Here is a 16462-nt window from a genome sequence, read left to right as displayed (position 1 = left end):
ATAGATTATTATATTGTACATGTAGTAATCCAACTTTACCTGACCAGATGCGTGACTATTAATAATCCCGACTACGTATCTGCGCTGGATATCACCGGCACGCCACACGCCTTGTAGGCGGAGCTGCATGTCGGTTATAGCCGAACAAAACTACAGCTAAAAGCGGCCCTGGGGACCAAATTGTTTTTCCATTATAAGCGAAATTCTTTTATATGCGAGTCCGCTATATTCGATGCTTTTTCTGCATGTTCTTAAAGGCGCACAGCCGGGACCAGTGGACCTCGTCCGTTATAGACGATATTCCGTTATAAGCGAGTCCACTATAACGGGATTTTACTGTAATTATATTAAACTGGACTGGAACTTTGCCCTTCAGGTCCAAGACTAGGGACCGTAATGCTCACTGCTGCCCCCCATTTTCAGGTGGACACTCACTGTTAGCTGTGCACATGACAAAGTGGATGCGAATGTCATAAACCAAAGTCAAAAAAGGCAATAAGTTCTGAAAATAACTACTGGCCACTTATAAATCTTAATGCAACATTTTCAATGTATGTATATTGCAGAGTTGGAGATTTCTTGGGCGGTATCTAATGTTTAATAGTCATACTGCCCTGACATTATACTGCAGTACACTGTATTTTGATGGTATTTCCAAAAGCAACATTATTCCAGGATTTTTAAATCTCCCCCCTCCCTTTCTCTCATTCTCTCACATAATACTGTGGAATAGCCAAAATACTGTGGAATACCGTATTCCCATAATACCACATAAGCATCTATCCATCGCTTTCACAGCAGATCATGCCTTGTGCTACATCCCCGGGCAGATGGGTGTTTATTTGGGTAGTAACACACGTGAATTAGCACATTGGCTCAGAGGTTAGCACTGCAGGGTTGGGGAGTCGTATTTGGAATGTGTATGATCTCCTCGTGTTTGTGGAGGGGATTTCCGATGGGAAACTACATAGTGATATTTAACCACATGACCCTGAAAAACCATTTATGAAGCCCACAGACAGTTTCTTCTTAATGGTACAGTGTTTCCCCCAGCAGATCACACACATACAGTCAGATGATCTCGAAAGCTGCCCATAATAAGTGCCCTACATAGGCCTGCAATGCCATCTGGGGGTGTTCCTTTGCCTTATGTCCTACGCTGGCCATGAAAGGCTCTCCCCCTACCAAATATAGCAGCCAGTGCCCACCCATGACCCTCTTCTCCTATGTCAATACTCCAGTTAAAACAATATATTTTTACCAATTGCACATACAATAAGGTAAGAATATACAATAGGGGAAGAATATAAACCAACTAAACTATGATTAACCTAACTGTGACTCTCATCTATCCAGTACTTCCTATTAGAAAATTGTGAACCCCAGAGTGCAGCAGGTGCTGTTGTGACAAAAGCCCTTCACTCATTTGTCTTTGGCCAGTGTGAAGCACTCAGTCTGACTCAAAAGCCATTGTTCAAGATGTCCACTTCAGGATCTTTCAGTGGCAGGCACTTTTATTCAATCTTCAGCATTTGCAATGGTGCCTTTCCTGGGGATCTTCCGTTTCATTGGGTGGCGGGTGACAGGTGTGGCCAGTGAAGCAGCGCCTGCCCACCCATTAGCCATGGGCTCATGCCTGGGGTGTGCACCCCAGCTAAGACCATCTGTCACCCCCCACAGATGGAAGGCTCCCTGGATCTACATCAGGCATGCAGCAGAAGTCAACCACGCAACAAAGTTACCCGCTGGGATCCTTTTAAAGAGCTTAGACTAGGTCTGGCAGCGCTTACGGGCTACTGTCACCACTCAACTCCGTGGCGGGAACTCAAAGCCCTAGCTGCAGCAGATCAAAGCCACTTTCAATTGGGATTTAATCATTGCGACTGTTGCATCTGGATAAGGTTCTGCTATTCCTCTAATAACCAGTCTCTGAGTATAACATGAAAAAGGGTAATACACCTCACAACAAACTTTTAAAGTCTAGGAAGCAAATCTGCTACCTTTTAGGAGAACCACTATCCACATTTTGGAAGAGTACATCTTGCTATCTGACAAGGTTCCATGTTCAAGTTTCAAAATATTTTTTTAGGTATAATTACATGTTTATTTGTCCTAAGAAACACAAATATGCTCTACAACTTATCAAAGAAAATAAGTTGTGATGCTCAATCACATAACCCCTACAAACCATTTAAGAACCCTACAGACAGTTTCTTCTTTATGGTACAGTGTTTTAGCAGGATGTGTAGGCAACATCAATGGGGCGTGGAGATTCTAACAAAAGAATTTGAAGCTGCAAAAGAAAGGATCATTTCTGGAACCTGAAATGTACCAAGCATAAACCAAAAATGCTTGGATGCAGTAAATACAAAAAGGTGCTTACAAGTCAACATTTTATTGTTATTGTTGTAATAAAATAAATAAATAAGGGGTAATACAGTGGTGCAGTGTTTACCACTTACTCATGTAACATAGCATTTAGTCAAAAGAAAAAATTCTTCAGTTTTCTCATTTCCTGCTTAGCATGTAAGCTTTTGTCTCTCTCTTACACAATTAGTGCTACTATATTCTAAGCCACAGATGTGGAGTACTGCTGCTACATTCCTTGATCCGACAACCCATAGGCACTATGACTTCTTGGCACTGCTTACATGAGCACAAGGTTAAAGCCTAGGTCTTAAAACAAGAAAACCATATTTATGAAAGAGAGAACAAAAAGCATTTTCTATTGAGAGCAGCTTGTCCCATGGGATGACCAGTGGCATCATTCTTCTGACGAGACAAGCTGGTAATGTTTAGCACCTTTGTTGTAAGAAGGAATAGGCCATTTGAGATAGATTAAGACAACACTTAACCACATTAGATACTGGAGACAGGTTTTCCTGATCGATAGAAGAGGGGCGAGCCAATGACGGTGCGTCTTGGATGCAATCTACAGCTGTGCGAACAAATCACTCTCTCGTAAAGAGCATTAACAAGCCCAGTAACCTTCCCCTGTGCAGCACTCAGTGTAACCAGAAGGTCAGTTTTGAATTCTTACAGAACCCGGACATTAAATCTTTCAGGGGTGGTAGGTAAAAGCAATAAAAAGAACAAGAGACATATTTACACATATTCCTTGTAAAAATACGGTTTTAAATCTATCTGTCTCATCCACATCTGTCCTGTCTTGTGCTGTCCATCCATCTATCAACCAGGCTGTATTTTAACAAGGAAAAAGGGGGGGGGGAGGGGGTGATATTCTTTTTGTTTTAGGCCTACCAGTAGTGAGGTCATCATCAGTGGCATCCAGCTCCTCCTCTGGAGCCTTCACTTCCACAGACTGGGGCTCAGCTGGTGGAGGCGGGGCTTGGACATTTTCCGTAGATGTTCCTGCTGCAATAGAAACATACAGGCCAGGTCAAGCAAACAGAAAAATAGTAAAGCGCACCATCTTAAGATTTAAGAGATATCCATTATTGTCATTTTATCATGTACTTTCATACAATCAAGAATGAGATACCACTCTTCCTAGACCAACAGCATAAACAGATAAATCAAAAACTATGAGAGCATTAAAAAGCAACATTCGCAATACCCATACAAACAATGTGTTTTTTTTTTGTTTTACATACTGTATTATTGCAACAGGACAGAGCAGCATCACCTGAAATGGAATTCTGTCATCTCATCAATAAAAGGATGTTCTTTATAACATTTTGGGCAAAAATAGACAGATACACTGTTTGGATCTTTAAGAGAAATATTTATTACCACCAATTACAAATCTGGGAAATGAATCCAATAAATGCAGCTTTGAGCACAACCTTAAAATTGTATTAATTAGTACCTCATTCTCGTTACAACAGGAGCAAAAGGTTCCATCCATTTTTAATTGCAAAGCCTCCATTAAAGGTGAGAACTGAGAGAGAATTCACATGGAGCTCGGGTGAGTCTCCAACGGCCTGCTGCCACCAACCGCATTTCTAATACATCTCACGAACCGAGGGTTACTTAATGGAGGGCCAGACCGATTAATCGCAGTCCCCCAGAGAACACATTTTTTAATGTTTCAATTAACCCCACAAGCAACCAATGACATATCTAAAGAAAAATGGCTTTACCTGATTTTTTTTTTTAACCAAGTAAATCTTACCCAGGTGAAAGTTCTTCTGTACAGAGATATTCTTCAGAAGTTAATGACTAAACTAGCGTCAGAGCTAGAGAGACAGGGTGAGCTTTCATTGGGAATGTCCTCCAACACACAGAAACTCCCAAATACAGGATTTAGCATCAATTTTATTACCGTGCAACCAGAATGGTGGAACTCGGATTTCGTCCAGCACAACAACAGAAGACAAGACAAAGACGGGGAACAAGGTGTAAGATATTCACAGCAAGACTAACACACTACATCTCGCACTAAAGCCACAACTGCAGAATTGTGGATAAAGGGAATATAGCGGGGAATATGGTGCAGTTATTTCAGCTGTTGTAAGTTAAATATAATACAGTTAAAAGTATAATATAGAGTTGCAATACAGACAGGTTCTAAGGGGAAAGTACTTAGTCTTAGGACAGAAAGAAAAAATAACATCGTTTTCTAAATGTGCAATTTTGTAGGTCAGAGAAGTACCAGTTGGGAGGTTCTGGGAGAGGTGCTGAGCTAGATGAGAGACATCAGAGCTCATTGAGATGGCCCTTAGTGCAATCTGTCTGCTGCAGAGGCAGTTACCTGATGGGATGTCGCATCCTGTGAAGTTCGATGCCTTGGATACGATACACTCTAGCTTCTCTGCCATGCCTGACAGTTACGAAGTCTGCGTACGTACGATGTCTGTATAGCACCCTGATTCTGCGCTCCTTCAGATCATCGCCACTGGAGCTTTGTTACCATGCGTACGATGTCTGTATAGCACCCTGATTCTGCGCTCCTTCAGATCATCGCCACTGACGCTTTGTTACCATGCGTACGATGTCTGTATAGCACCCTGATTCTGCGCTCCTTCAGATCATCGCCACTGGCGCTTTGTTACCATGCGTACGATGTCTGTATAGCACCCTGATTCTGCGCTCCTTCAGATCATCGCCACTGGCGCTTTGTTACCATGCGTACGATGTCTGTATAGCACCCTGATTCTGCGCTCCTTCAGATCATCGCCACTGACGCTTTGTTACCATGCGTACGATGTCTGTATAGCACCCTGATTCTGCGCTCCTTCAGATCATCGCCACTGGCGCTTTGTTACCATGCGTACGATGTCTGTATAGCACCCTGATTCTGCGCTCCTTCAGATCATCGCCACTGGCGCTTTGTTACCATGCGTACGATGTCTGTATAGCACCCTGATTCTGTGCTCCTTCAGATCATCACCACTGGCGCTTTGTTACCATGCACCTGGTCATCAAGTCCCATTTCAGGGAAGCACTATCTTGTTTTCCAAGGAACTCCCAAGCCTATGGTTGGCTGGTTACTGATTTTAAGACAATGGTTTTGGATTTTTGTGTTTTTTTAGAAGTCTATGATTGCTTCCAAATAGTATGTGTGCACTGTGAAGGGCTGTTGCACCATCCCTGCATAAAAGAAGGAAGTATAGAAAATGGATGGATGGATGGATGGATGGATGATTACTTCCAGTGCACTGGAGGTCATTGTTTGAGCACCTATGAGTTACTGCCTGAGCAACCTTTTGCTGATGACAGTTTCATTGTCATTTGTAAATTAGACCAATTAAAGTGTCATCAGTCTGTATTCTGTTTCTACCAGTAGCACATTCAAAGAACTAAACATCAAAATGGCAGCTTGTAAAAAGCACTACTGAACTGATCATCTTGGAAGCCAAAACGAAGGCAGTAAAAAGTTGTAGCTCGCTGATGTTGTGGCATGTGATGGATAGGTGGCAGACTAACAGCCACTGCAACTGCAACAGACCTGCCTGTCTGATGAGAAAAAATACAAGTCCATTTGCAGATAGTTAAGGATAAGGAGGTGATACGGATGACACTGGACTGCCTGAGACATCATGGGACTGAACACTATCGTAACAAGGCATTAAACATTTCAGTGTATGAAAGGGCTAATCTGGACCCGCAGTGTGGTTGTCGCTGTTGTGTTTTTAAGGCAGTTCTCACATCATTCTACGTAATGACAAACATTGGTGGGATGTGGGTTGGTGCCTGGTATAGAAGATGGTTGAGCAGAAAGGTAGGGTGAAGGATCACTGGCGATAGTTCTTTCTGGGTAATTGCCATAAAACATTTTTGGACTTTTTTCAGGATATTAAGAATTTAGTGTTTATTGCACATGAGTAATTCCCTGCAAAAATTATTGTGCAAACAAACTTTTCTGCAAGCATTACAGTGAGTATGACTTTAGCCGTTTTTAATGTGAGGGTAACTTGATGGTCTAACTTGAGGGTACATTTTTCAAAGGCAATACAATTAATTTTCCATTATGAATTTCCACCTTCTCTTACACAGGCTTAAATCACATCTTGACATCGTCAGCACTTAGCTGGAAAGACGCTTGGCTGTTCACTTAAACTGCTTAAACTCTCTGCTTTGTCTTTCAAGGCAATACACTCAGTTTCTTTCCACCTCAAGGGAGCCATTTCCACGTCATGTGACTCGGGGGTTGGGGTACGAGTACCTATGACAATGTGTCAGGCTCATCTCAGTGCAATGAAAGATGCTCCTTTGCAATGACAGAGCACAAAGATCTATGGAGAAGATTAATCTGGAGATTAATCCCCTGCATTACATATCTGTGTATAGCACGGTGTACTTCTAGACAAATACAACCACATACTTGTTCTGCCTGGTTTTCAGGTCTCATTTTCTCCCTCCCGTCCCCATTTCTCTCACTCTCTCAGTATGATTGAGAGAGAGGATTGCCCGTCTTGCATTAATTCCCCCCGCACCCTGTTTATCGATCTAAGACCAGTTCCCCGACGGCATTACATGTATAGACTATGCTTTCTCACACCCACCGAAGCACAAGCATACAAATAAGGAAGAGAGTCAAAAAAGACATAAGTAGGAAGGAGAAGCAAAAATATCTGCTTCCAGCTGCATAATCATCTTTCTGGTTCTCACTGGGACAGTGTAACAGATGTCAAATGTTTTAGTGCTTTTCATTTAAAATGTCCTTTTCACATTTAATAACCAGGCTTATTATAGCACTTCTGTACTGCGAGGCTGGAAGCGATCAAACAGTGATATTCTGGGAATTATTCTCCCATTTATTAAACAGTAACTGCTACAGTTGCAAATGTAAAAGGATAACTTGGAGAGTACAGCAAAGACACCAAAGCAGGTGGCCAGGCTAGATGAGCAGCAGGAAGGAGAGAGAGCTCTCTACACCTTCAGCATGGACATCCACAGAAGAGAAAGAATTCCTACAAGCTGCCTGTCTATTTAATGAGATCAAATAGCTGAACATCTGCTTCCTGTCTCCTTTTTGTTGAATCCTAAGTGGGCTGTATTAAAGCAGGAGGCTGATGGGAGACAGGTTGAATGGAGACCCTCAGCTTCTCCTTGATGCCCATTTGACTGGATCAGCGATCTTGCTTCCAATCTGTCTGTTGGACTAGACCAGTGTTTCCCAACCCGATCCTCAGGGACCCACAGCCGGTCCACGTTTTTGCTCCCTCCCAGCTCCCTGCCAGACAGTCCACATTGGGAAGACTAGATTGGGAGACACTGGACTATAGGCATCCCTGCACTGAAGCTTAGTCAATGGCATCCAGCTTCGCACATTAACATAAATAATTCAATTTGACAAATAATCTATTACTGGGTGTGAAGTAACCCAAGGCAGAAATCCTCATTTCTTTTAAAATCCTCATTTAATTTTTGCAGAACCAAAAAACCAAAAACTACTACAAATCAACAAGAAAACACACAGCTAAAACGTGCCTCTGTGCAATAATGGAGCAGCATTTCCTACCCTCCATCCTCATCTTCTTTTATAAGAAGCAGAACATTTCTAAAGCTACAGAATCCCTCCTGTAACAATAATAGATACTGAATATTCATGCCGATAGCATTCAAGGTTAACTATTCTCTCAAGATTGTATTACTCCTGTGCCCGCTTGCTTTTAGCCTCCCTACCTAAGCGCGCGTTGATTTAGAAGCAGCATGACAGGGCGATCACATGGCATAGACCAAAAACAATTAAATGCTATTGAGGCTGCTGGCCCTCACACAGTGCTTACAGAACATACATGCTGTTGTACTGGTTTACAAATTCAGCACATTTTTACCTGTACAGATCATGGCTTAGGGCACAACACAGTATTTAAGTTCATTTCAGTTCTCAGTTTAAAAGGATATTAATATGAGATCAAATGGGTCAATCTCATTTTCAATTGCTTTAAGCAACTTCATAATCTGATTCTTATTTAAAAGTGAATTAAAAACATTTCATATTTAGAAACTGCATACTGATTTAAGTAATCTGTAAATATAAAATAAGCTCAGTGAGTTTTCACGTGATCAACAGCACTCAGGAAGCAACTAATATTCATGATTGTTTTACAACTATTCTGTAAGTATTTAGTAAGCTAAATGCAAAGTATCTAAACAATAACAAGGTTCACAATCCAAATTGTATGAAAGTTATAGAATGCAAAATACAGAGCAAAGGATCCAGCTGAGATTTCAAACTCCATAATGTCAAAATGTACTGAAACACTGAGAGCCATAAAAATATAAAATTATAATTTTCTACTATATGCATTAGATACAATGCAGGTGCAATGTATCCATTACACATTTATGCACTCAATATATATGTAGACATACATTAGCTACAGACCTACTCAATTCAACTGTGAAAACCCTGTAAAAACTGATACATGTAGAACCAATTTCCCAAAAACCAAGACCCCCCTACCCCCCACCCCAGTGCCAAGGGGCAGGCCTCTGGTGCTGCAGGCCCAGAGAAGCAGCAGTCCCATCCCAAACAAAGGAGATCAGATTCAGTAACCCTGCAACCTCTGTCCCCCCCCCCCCCGTAACACTACACTGGCCAGCTCCTGTTGCCATGACAGCCGCTCCCCTGGGCTCCTTCCCCTGCTGGCGGGGGCCACCTTCCCTACTTGTCAGATACTGACAGCGGACAACTCGACTTCCAGAAAGAAAAACCTGGCGAGTACAGGAGAAACCTCTTGAATGCAGAGGTTGCGGCATGAATCTTAAATGGGACCCATGAGAAGGTGGAGAGGAAGCAGGCAAAACCATAGCTACTTACTCAGTGCAGGACTACTGTGGGCCTGGAGGATTCCCAGGAAACTGCGAGCTGGCGTCAGTCTATCACAGGGCACACACTCACACTGGGTGTTTCTAAATGCGTACTTGACCGTACTTTGTTTTCATGTACCTGTTTGACATCATCTTCCATTGCAGAAGACCAGTCGAAATACTCAAGAACAGAAGTACAGAGGACAGTAAAAAATCCTTGTTGTCGTTTTTGCCTCGTCACAAATATCAAGGCTACATTCATTGGTTTCATTTGCCAAGTATGCAATCTCATGATTCACTGCACCCCAAGTTCGTTCCTGGGAGGCAAGTTAGCAAGATCGGTCTTGCCCAGATCACAAGTACAGTGGTACCTCAGTTCTCGAACTCATTAGAACTCGAATTTCTTAAAAGTCGGACCAACCAGTTTGAAAAAAAATACCTAGAACTCTATCTGAATCTCAGAAGTCAAACCGTGAACGCCGACCTAAGATAACTTGTATGCATGGGGAAATGAGTCACGCGGCACATCTCTCAGCGGAAACAAAGGGTAACGCTTCAGTCTCAGCCTCGCATTCGGTGTGATAGCATTGTGCATGTTTACACTAGCTGAATACATATATTTATACAGTAAAAATACATTTAGACAATGATAGACAGTAACAGTAATTATTATATAATAAAACACATTTAAAAATAAAGAATTCTTATTAATTATTTTTATATTAATAATAAACCATTAATACATTTAATTATAATAATATTGTCGCGCCAAGCGGGGACAGAACAGAGACAAAGGCGCAGACGTCAGGTTATCGGGGAATACGGGGTTTAATTACAGGTAAGGCAGGCAAAACGCAGACGGACAATACAATGACTGGACTAGGGAAACAAACTGAAATGCAGACTAAATGCAGAGGACTAATGACAACCAGAAACAGCTGATGACACGGGAATTCCACACGGGGTTAATTAGGGGGCGTGGCACACAGAAGGAGCGGACGATCGGGGCAGGACACATCGTTTGGATACATTTATTTTCTTACTTTAAAAATTACTGTTTTGATTAATGTGCTTAGATGTGTTTAGTACAGTAAATGCTCTTCTTGTTTTATCCGGTTCATTTTGTGTTTAAATGCTAAAAAAAAACATATTTATGTTTAATTTTTTGGGGCCGGGAACCATTTAATTGGTTTTCCATTATTTCTTATGGGGAAAATTCGGTCAGAACTCGAACTTTTTAGGATTCGATCCGGAGTTCTAAACGGATTAAGTTCGAGTTCTAAGGTACCACTGTACAATCTTTGCATTTTTGATACACATGTAAGCTAGTAAACATGTGACAGTCTAAAAAATGCAACTCATTCAGAATCTAGAAACTGATCACTGATCTATCAAATAACCAGTGCAATCTGTCAGTCAGAGAGAGTAACATTAGAATAGTTTAAACCAAACTTTTAATAATACATGAAATTTATTTTCCTTTTAAACCAATATTACATAAGGTTACTGGTGATTCAGAAATGATTGCTAACAAAAACCACCCCATATATTCATGGGCAGTTTTGATTTAGTGTGTAGTACAATTCAGCAGCAGTCCTGCAAGTACTATCAGAAGGAAAAAAAATCTGCTTTGAACTCACGTTGCTTTGAACTACTGTAAGCGTTTACACATTGTTCACTGTCCACAGAGCATGCAGAACAAGGGGTCGTCAAGCAGTTAAAACCAGCTACATAGAGGGCATTTTTGTTATGTCTGCACGTCAAGAAACACTAAAAAATGTTATGTTGTATTTGACTGCCGTAGTTCCCTGTAAAAACATGGCCTTGGTGCCCGGTCAATCAGGATTGGACAAAGGTCACTGTGGGCGTGGCCAAAATAAAACAAGGGAGAACACGTAATTTTTTTTCCTGCAGCTAGTCACAATAATCATGTTTCACTTTTTTTCCTTTACTAAGAAATGGATATAAAATGTTCTTTCTAAGTCATGATGGGTAAACAGTGTGACACTGATGCCCGCTTTCATTCTACCCTTCACACAATTAATTATTTACCGGCCGGTTCCCAATGGATGGAGGCTCATGACCTTATCAGTTACTTCACTTGTTGGCTTTATTGTTTGGGAACAGCATGAAATCTATGAACTACCTATACAATCGAATTTGCTCCGCAGTTACTCAAACCAAACACTTTCATGCAGACGGCATTTATGGATGTGTGTCTGCTTATTACTTGACGTAATTTGCTTAACCAGTAAATAAAACCTGATAGCCAACAGAAGAAATGGCCACGGTCAAGCTAATTGGTTAATGCTTTGAGTGGTCCTGCATTGAGGCATACAAAGTCCCAGGAGCCCTTGCGTTATATGTTTCATATTAAACAGAAATTGTCCAGGCAGTGTTCAGCGCTATAGCTCTTCGCCTTATGAGTCATAATTATGCAGGTTACTAAAAATTGACAAGCAAGCAAACAAACTGCATTTTTTTCTTAAAACTACTTCAGTCAAAAATATCATTCAGCAGTCAATTGATAAATTGCAAATAAACTTTTCCATAAAAATCTCGGCAATATGTGTTTTGAAAAGGTTAAGCTTGGATAGAAATCTTACAAAATCATTAGAGAGGCTTTTGAAAGTTTCAGGCATACTTACGGGAGCTGGCGCTGTCGACGTACTGCGGCAAATACGGAGCCCACAGGTCAATCGTGTCCTTCCTGCCTGACTGACCGATCCTCCGCAGCTCCGCAAGCAGCAGGGCCTGTGCGGCCTCCCTGACCTTAACGAAACACAAGGCGGCACATTAATCCAGCACATACTGCACCACCAAGTCACACTTCATCCAGTACGGGACTGTGGGGGAGACACAGAGCACAGGGAATGAACACAGCCTGGATGGGATGCCAGTCCATCGCAGGGCACGCACGTTACGATATTGAGAACCAAAAAAACCTCGCTCAATTCCTCATGTAATCCCATAAAGAACTTTTGTTAAAGCTTTCAAAGCTCACTAAGTCCACAGAAATTCTCAAAAATGTATCACGTGGACGAAGGGAAATTTCAGACATTTGCTTTTCAGATATGGGCAATCAATCATCGGTGCACCTACCTGCAAGTATTTGGACTATGGGAGGAGAAGCGGAATATTGAGAGGACAGCACCTGACACAGGGAGAACATGCGAACGCCACACAAACAGTGGGAACAGGAGTTGAACCCCCAACTGTGGAGGTGTGAAGCAACAGCACTACCCTCTGAGCAACTAGGTACAACAGTAAAATAGAGTATTGTTCTATAATAAAGGGACAAATTCATCAGCTTTACAGTCAAGTTAGCTTTATGGATTTAAAACAGAAACTTTACTAAACTGGAAATGTCACCAGCAATACAGTATTAGGCAGAAATGTAAGATACGCTGTATCTCTGCTACTGCGGAACACACAGTGATTTTTGTGTTTCTCCGTAGAATGAGGAATCATGGTGCCGTGAAATGCAGCAGAACCTTAATAAGAGGAGGACAATGACTATACAGCGAGTATGGAGCTGCTAATGGCCCGAATCCTAATAAAGGTTCAAGGTCTGCTGCCCTTTATCCACACACAGCTGAACACTTGAAGGAATTTCTGCCAAAGAGATGAGTTTATTAAGCTCATTACCCTCGTTTATTAACAAGTGCCCTGTAAACGGAGCGCAGGATGCTACACGCTTATAGGTGGAGATCTGCAAACAAGCAGAGTGCACAAGAAGGACGTAGGAGCCGCTTCCAGGCATGTAATGATATGCTGTGCAAGGATAAATCGCGGTACAAATTTATGAAGATTCGAAACGTGGAATGAAAAAAGAAACGTGAAACAGCTCAAATTATTATTAGGCTACGTAACCTCTTGGTTTTTCCTAGCTATAACTGTGTGGTTTAATAACACACAATAGCACAATAACATGCCTCCTTACCAGCAACTAATGCAACCTGCAGAATTTTTTACATTTTTAATAAAACCAACATTTTAGTTAATAGGCTGCTATATTTTACTGCAACCTTTACAAATGTTTATAAATACTTATTGTTGATTATTAAGAAAAGGAAACAAAAGTATTTTAATTTGTTAGAAATATTTTAGTTGATAAAAAAAAAAGAAATGGGAAAATGTGGCTTTTTTTGGTAATAAAAATTTTCTTGATTTAATTTAATTTTTTTTTTAATATATAGTGGGAAGACTGAATCGTGAACCCAATTTAATGAACTGAAGTGAATAGTTACATGCCTACTCACTTCAGAACACACAACGGATCTGTTTCCTTCCAGCTACCGTTATATGACCGTTATATGTACGAAGTAGTAGTACAGAGCCACACAACATATTCCCCCTAATAAGAGATCAGGGAACAAGGACATTAAGTAAAAGATGACAGGAAACCGACCAGGAAATTTACGCAAGTGTCTCTTCCTTTGAGGAGGCTTGTCGCCCCTCCAAAATCCTCACCTCAAGGCATCGGTCTTGCCACCGGCGGGCCAACATTTCAAGGAGCGGAGGGCAGAATTTGTCCAGGCCCAGGAGGTCTGGCAGCATCACGCAGTGCATCGCGGCCAGCTGGCTCCAACCTGTCAGGACAACAGGCATCGCTGCTGGTTCAAACATGGCTCACATGACTCCACACCCCCAAACAGCCGCACGGACTGATGTCTGAGGAACACCAACACCAAACCGATACCCTGAACGTTCAAGGACCAAAGGAACAACTGGCAGATTTCAAAGATTTTGTAGGCAAGATCTTGAGATGTTTGTCCAGTGTGTCCTTCCATCACAAATATACCAAACACTCTGAAGCATGCAAAGGAACCATTTCTTAAAACCGTATGGGGGGGAAAAAAAAGTCAATTTGCACACCAAAAAGGTCCACATTTTTTAAATGCATGTTCAGTGCCGTGACAACGTAAGCACACCCACAGCAAAGATGATCTACATGGATGATCAGCAGGGAAGGAGCCTCAAAAGAACACACACACACATTAACAAGTTTTCCATAAAGCACCAGCAGGAGGCATAACACAATGTGTGTTGAAATGATGAATCAAAGGTAGCGCTGTTTAAAAACCTCATACCAACTACAAACTTGGGAGGGGGACTGTTTTGGATTGGGGGACTGGGCAGGCTCAGGTCCCGGGCAGCTCGCCATCATAGTGTCTAATTCAACATCAGACCAGACAGTGCTTGAAAGTAATACGAGTCCATCTGTCAAAACCTTAAAGATGAACCATAAGTGGCTCATTTAATATTAGAATGATTACAAACATATAAGCAAATCTACGCAACAGTGGCTCATTCCAAAGAAGTGGAGCGTTATGGATTGGCCAAGTCAAAGTCTGGATCTCAGTCCAACTGAAATGCAATGGGGGACTTGAAGAGGGCCGTACATGCAAGAAAGCCCTCCAGAGTCACATGGCAAAGGGATTTCTGCATAGAGGAAAGGGCAAAATTTTCTCCAGGTCAATGGAAAAACTGATAGTTAGAAAAAAATGCTTTCAAGAGGTTATTTCTATTAAAGACGGCAATACAAAGTACTAAACGTAAAGATATACTTACTTTTTCCCCCACAGAGAAAAAGCTTTATTCTGTTTAATAAATCGATTTAAGGCCAAACTTTTACTTTTGTTTGAAAAATGACATCATGGTCATTTATCAATACTGTTCAAATGAAGATTAAAAGAAAACTTTGTAAAAACATGTTGAAAAATACTTTTAAGGAGTGTACTTACTTTTTCACTGCACTGCACATACCATTGAAAAAGAACAAACTGAACAGTCCAGAAAACTTACCTTCAGTCACGAAAAATTACGTATAAGTACTAATACTATAAAACATTTAAGAGTGAACGGTCAATGTCCAGTTTGCAGTACTGACATGTAGCAACCAACATTAACTTACCAACGGTATATTAAAATGAAGTACTGTATAATATAACTGCTAAACAGAGTTATAAATGCTAGATTTTTAGAAGTTGTAACTTATTATTAAGAATTACTGCTTGTTTTTCAGTCACCTTTTCCATGTTAAGAATCATGGTTACTCTGCATATACCAAAATCTCACACAGATTTTCAGTACCTTGCAGCATGGATGTAAAGGTTTTTACATGTACATACAAATTATATATCACACATATACACAGTATGCTATATACAAAACCTTTACATCTTTTAAAACAGGCATATTCATGTAAAAAAACTGAATACTAACACAAACTTTTTATTTCCGGTATCCACTCGGTTCTAAAGAACTTGTGAAGTTACCTACATTACAGCAGAACAGAGAAGGTAATCTTTCTGACAATGTACACATTTTATATCTACATTGTTCCACTATACAATTTCTGTATAACGCACTATTCACTTAAACACTGAAGTTAAGTGCACATGCTTGCTTCTTCACAGATGGCCAAAGTTATACTTCATCAAAGCAGGTTGAAATGAAAATTAAGGAAACAATCCAATCTTAAGAAATGGATTACACCAATATGGCAATCTCAAAAATGTAAAGAAAAGATCTATATGAATCTGATACCCGAAAGAAAGATCGGTAGGTTACACTTCTAAGTCACAGAATGGTATCAATCCATGTTTAAGAAAAGGTACAGAACGAAACTGCCTCTTTCTGACATGGACAGTGGACCATTCAGGAATATTAACAAAATGGTCCAATGCGTGTACCGGTATAGCGGGAGACCCAGCTGAAGAACAAGCCTGGCTGAGAGTTTGGCTCAGAGTTTGACGTTAAAAGCAAGCATGCAGACCTGCATGATTATGACATCACAATCACCAGTACAGGACCATAGACAGAACACTAGAGGATTGGAGAGACAGAAGCATGGGGGGGGGGGGGGGGGCACATGATAGATGGGGAAACAAACTGCAGAAGATGCTGGGGAGACTGCAGAAAAATACCTTCATTGACTGAGGGACAAGTATGGAAAGCAGGGCCCGAGGGGACAAGCCCTGAGCCAGCTGTAGGAGTGACGGTAGCGGCAGCAGCAACAGCGGCAGCAGCTTGCAAAGATGAGGGAAAGATAAGTAGAGAACAGGAAAAGGAAAACCAACAAAATAAGAAATGAAAGAAAATACTTCATCAGTTTCCAAAGGAGTGGAGAAATAGCATTAGTACGAAGAACACCAGAGTGACAAGACAGAAGAGGGAGGGGAAAGGATCCCAAAGTCCTATTTGTCGTATTTATTCGCTAAAACCTGCAAAGAGC

General features: G+C 41.2%; 1 protein-coding gene across 2 annotated transcripts in view; it reads right to left on the bottom strand.

The window, feature by feature from the left end:
• wdr7 (WD repeat domain 7) overlaps positions 1–16462 on the bottom strand; it is a 75060-nt gene that overhangs the window by 28853 nt on the left and 29745 nt on the right. Inside the window, exons 17-20 of one of the 2 annotated variants that reach the window (XM_023828699.2) lie at positions 16155–16256; positions 13696–13814; positions 11871–11994; positions 3262–3375 (exon numbers count right to left, since the gene is read on the bottom strand). In XM_023828699.2, the coding sequence (XP_023684467.1) occupies positions 3262–3375; positions 11871–11994; positions 13696–13814; positions 16155–16256 (459 nt within the window). The remainder of the gene's footprint in view (positions 1–3261; positions 3376–11870; positions 11995–13695; positions 13815–16154; positions 16257–16462) is intronic. The other variant, XM_023828701.2, reaches the window with a different exon arrangement.

Source organism: Paramormyrops kingsleyae, chromosome 7 (genome assembly GCF_048594095.1).
Source record: "Paramormyrops kingsleyae isolate MSU_618 chromosome 7, PKINGS_0.4, whole genome shotgun sequence".
NCBI lineage: Eukaryota > Metazoa > Chordata > Actinopteri > Osteoglossiformes > Mormyridae > Paramormyrops > Paramormyrops kingsleyae.
The sequence above is the reverse complement of the archived record's forward strand: the minus strand, read 5'-3'. Positions and strand labels throughout refer to the sequence as shown.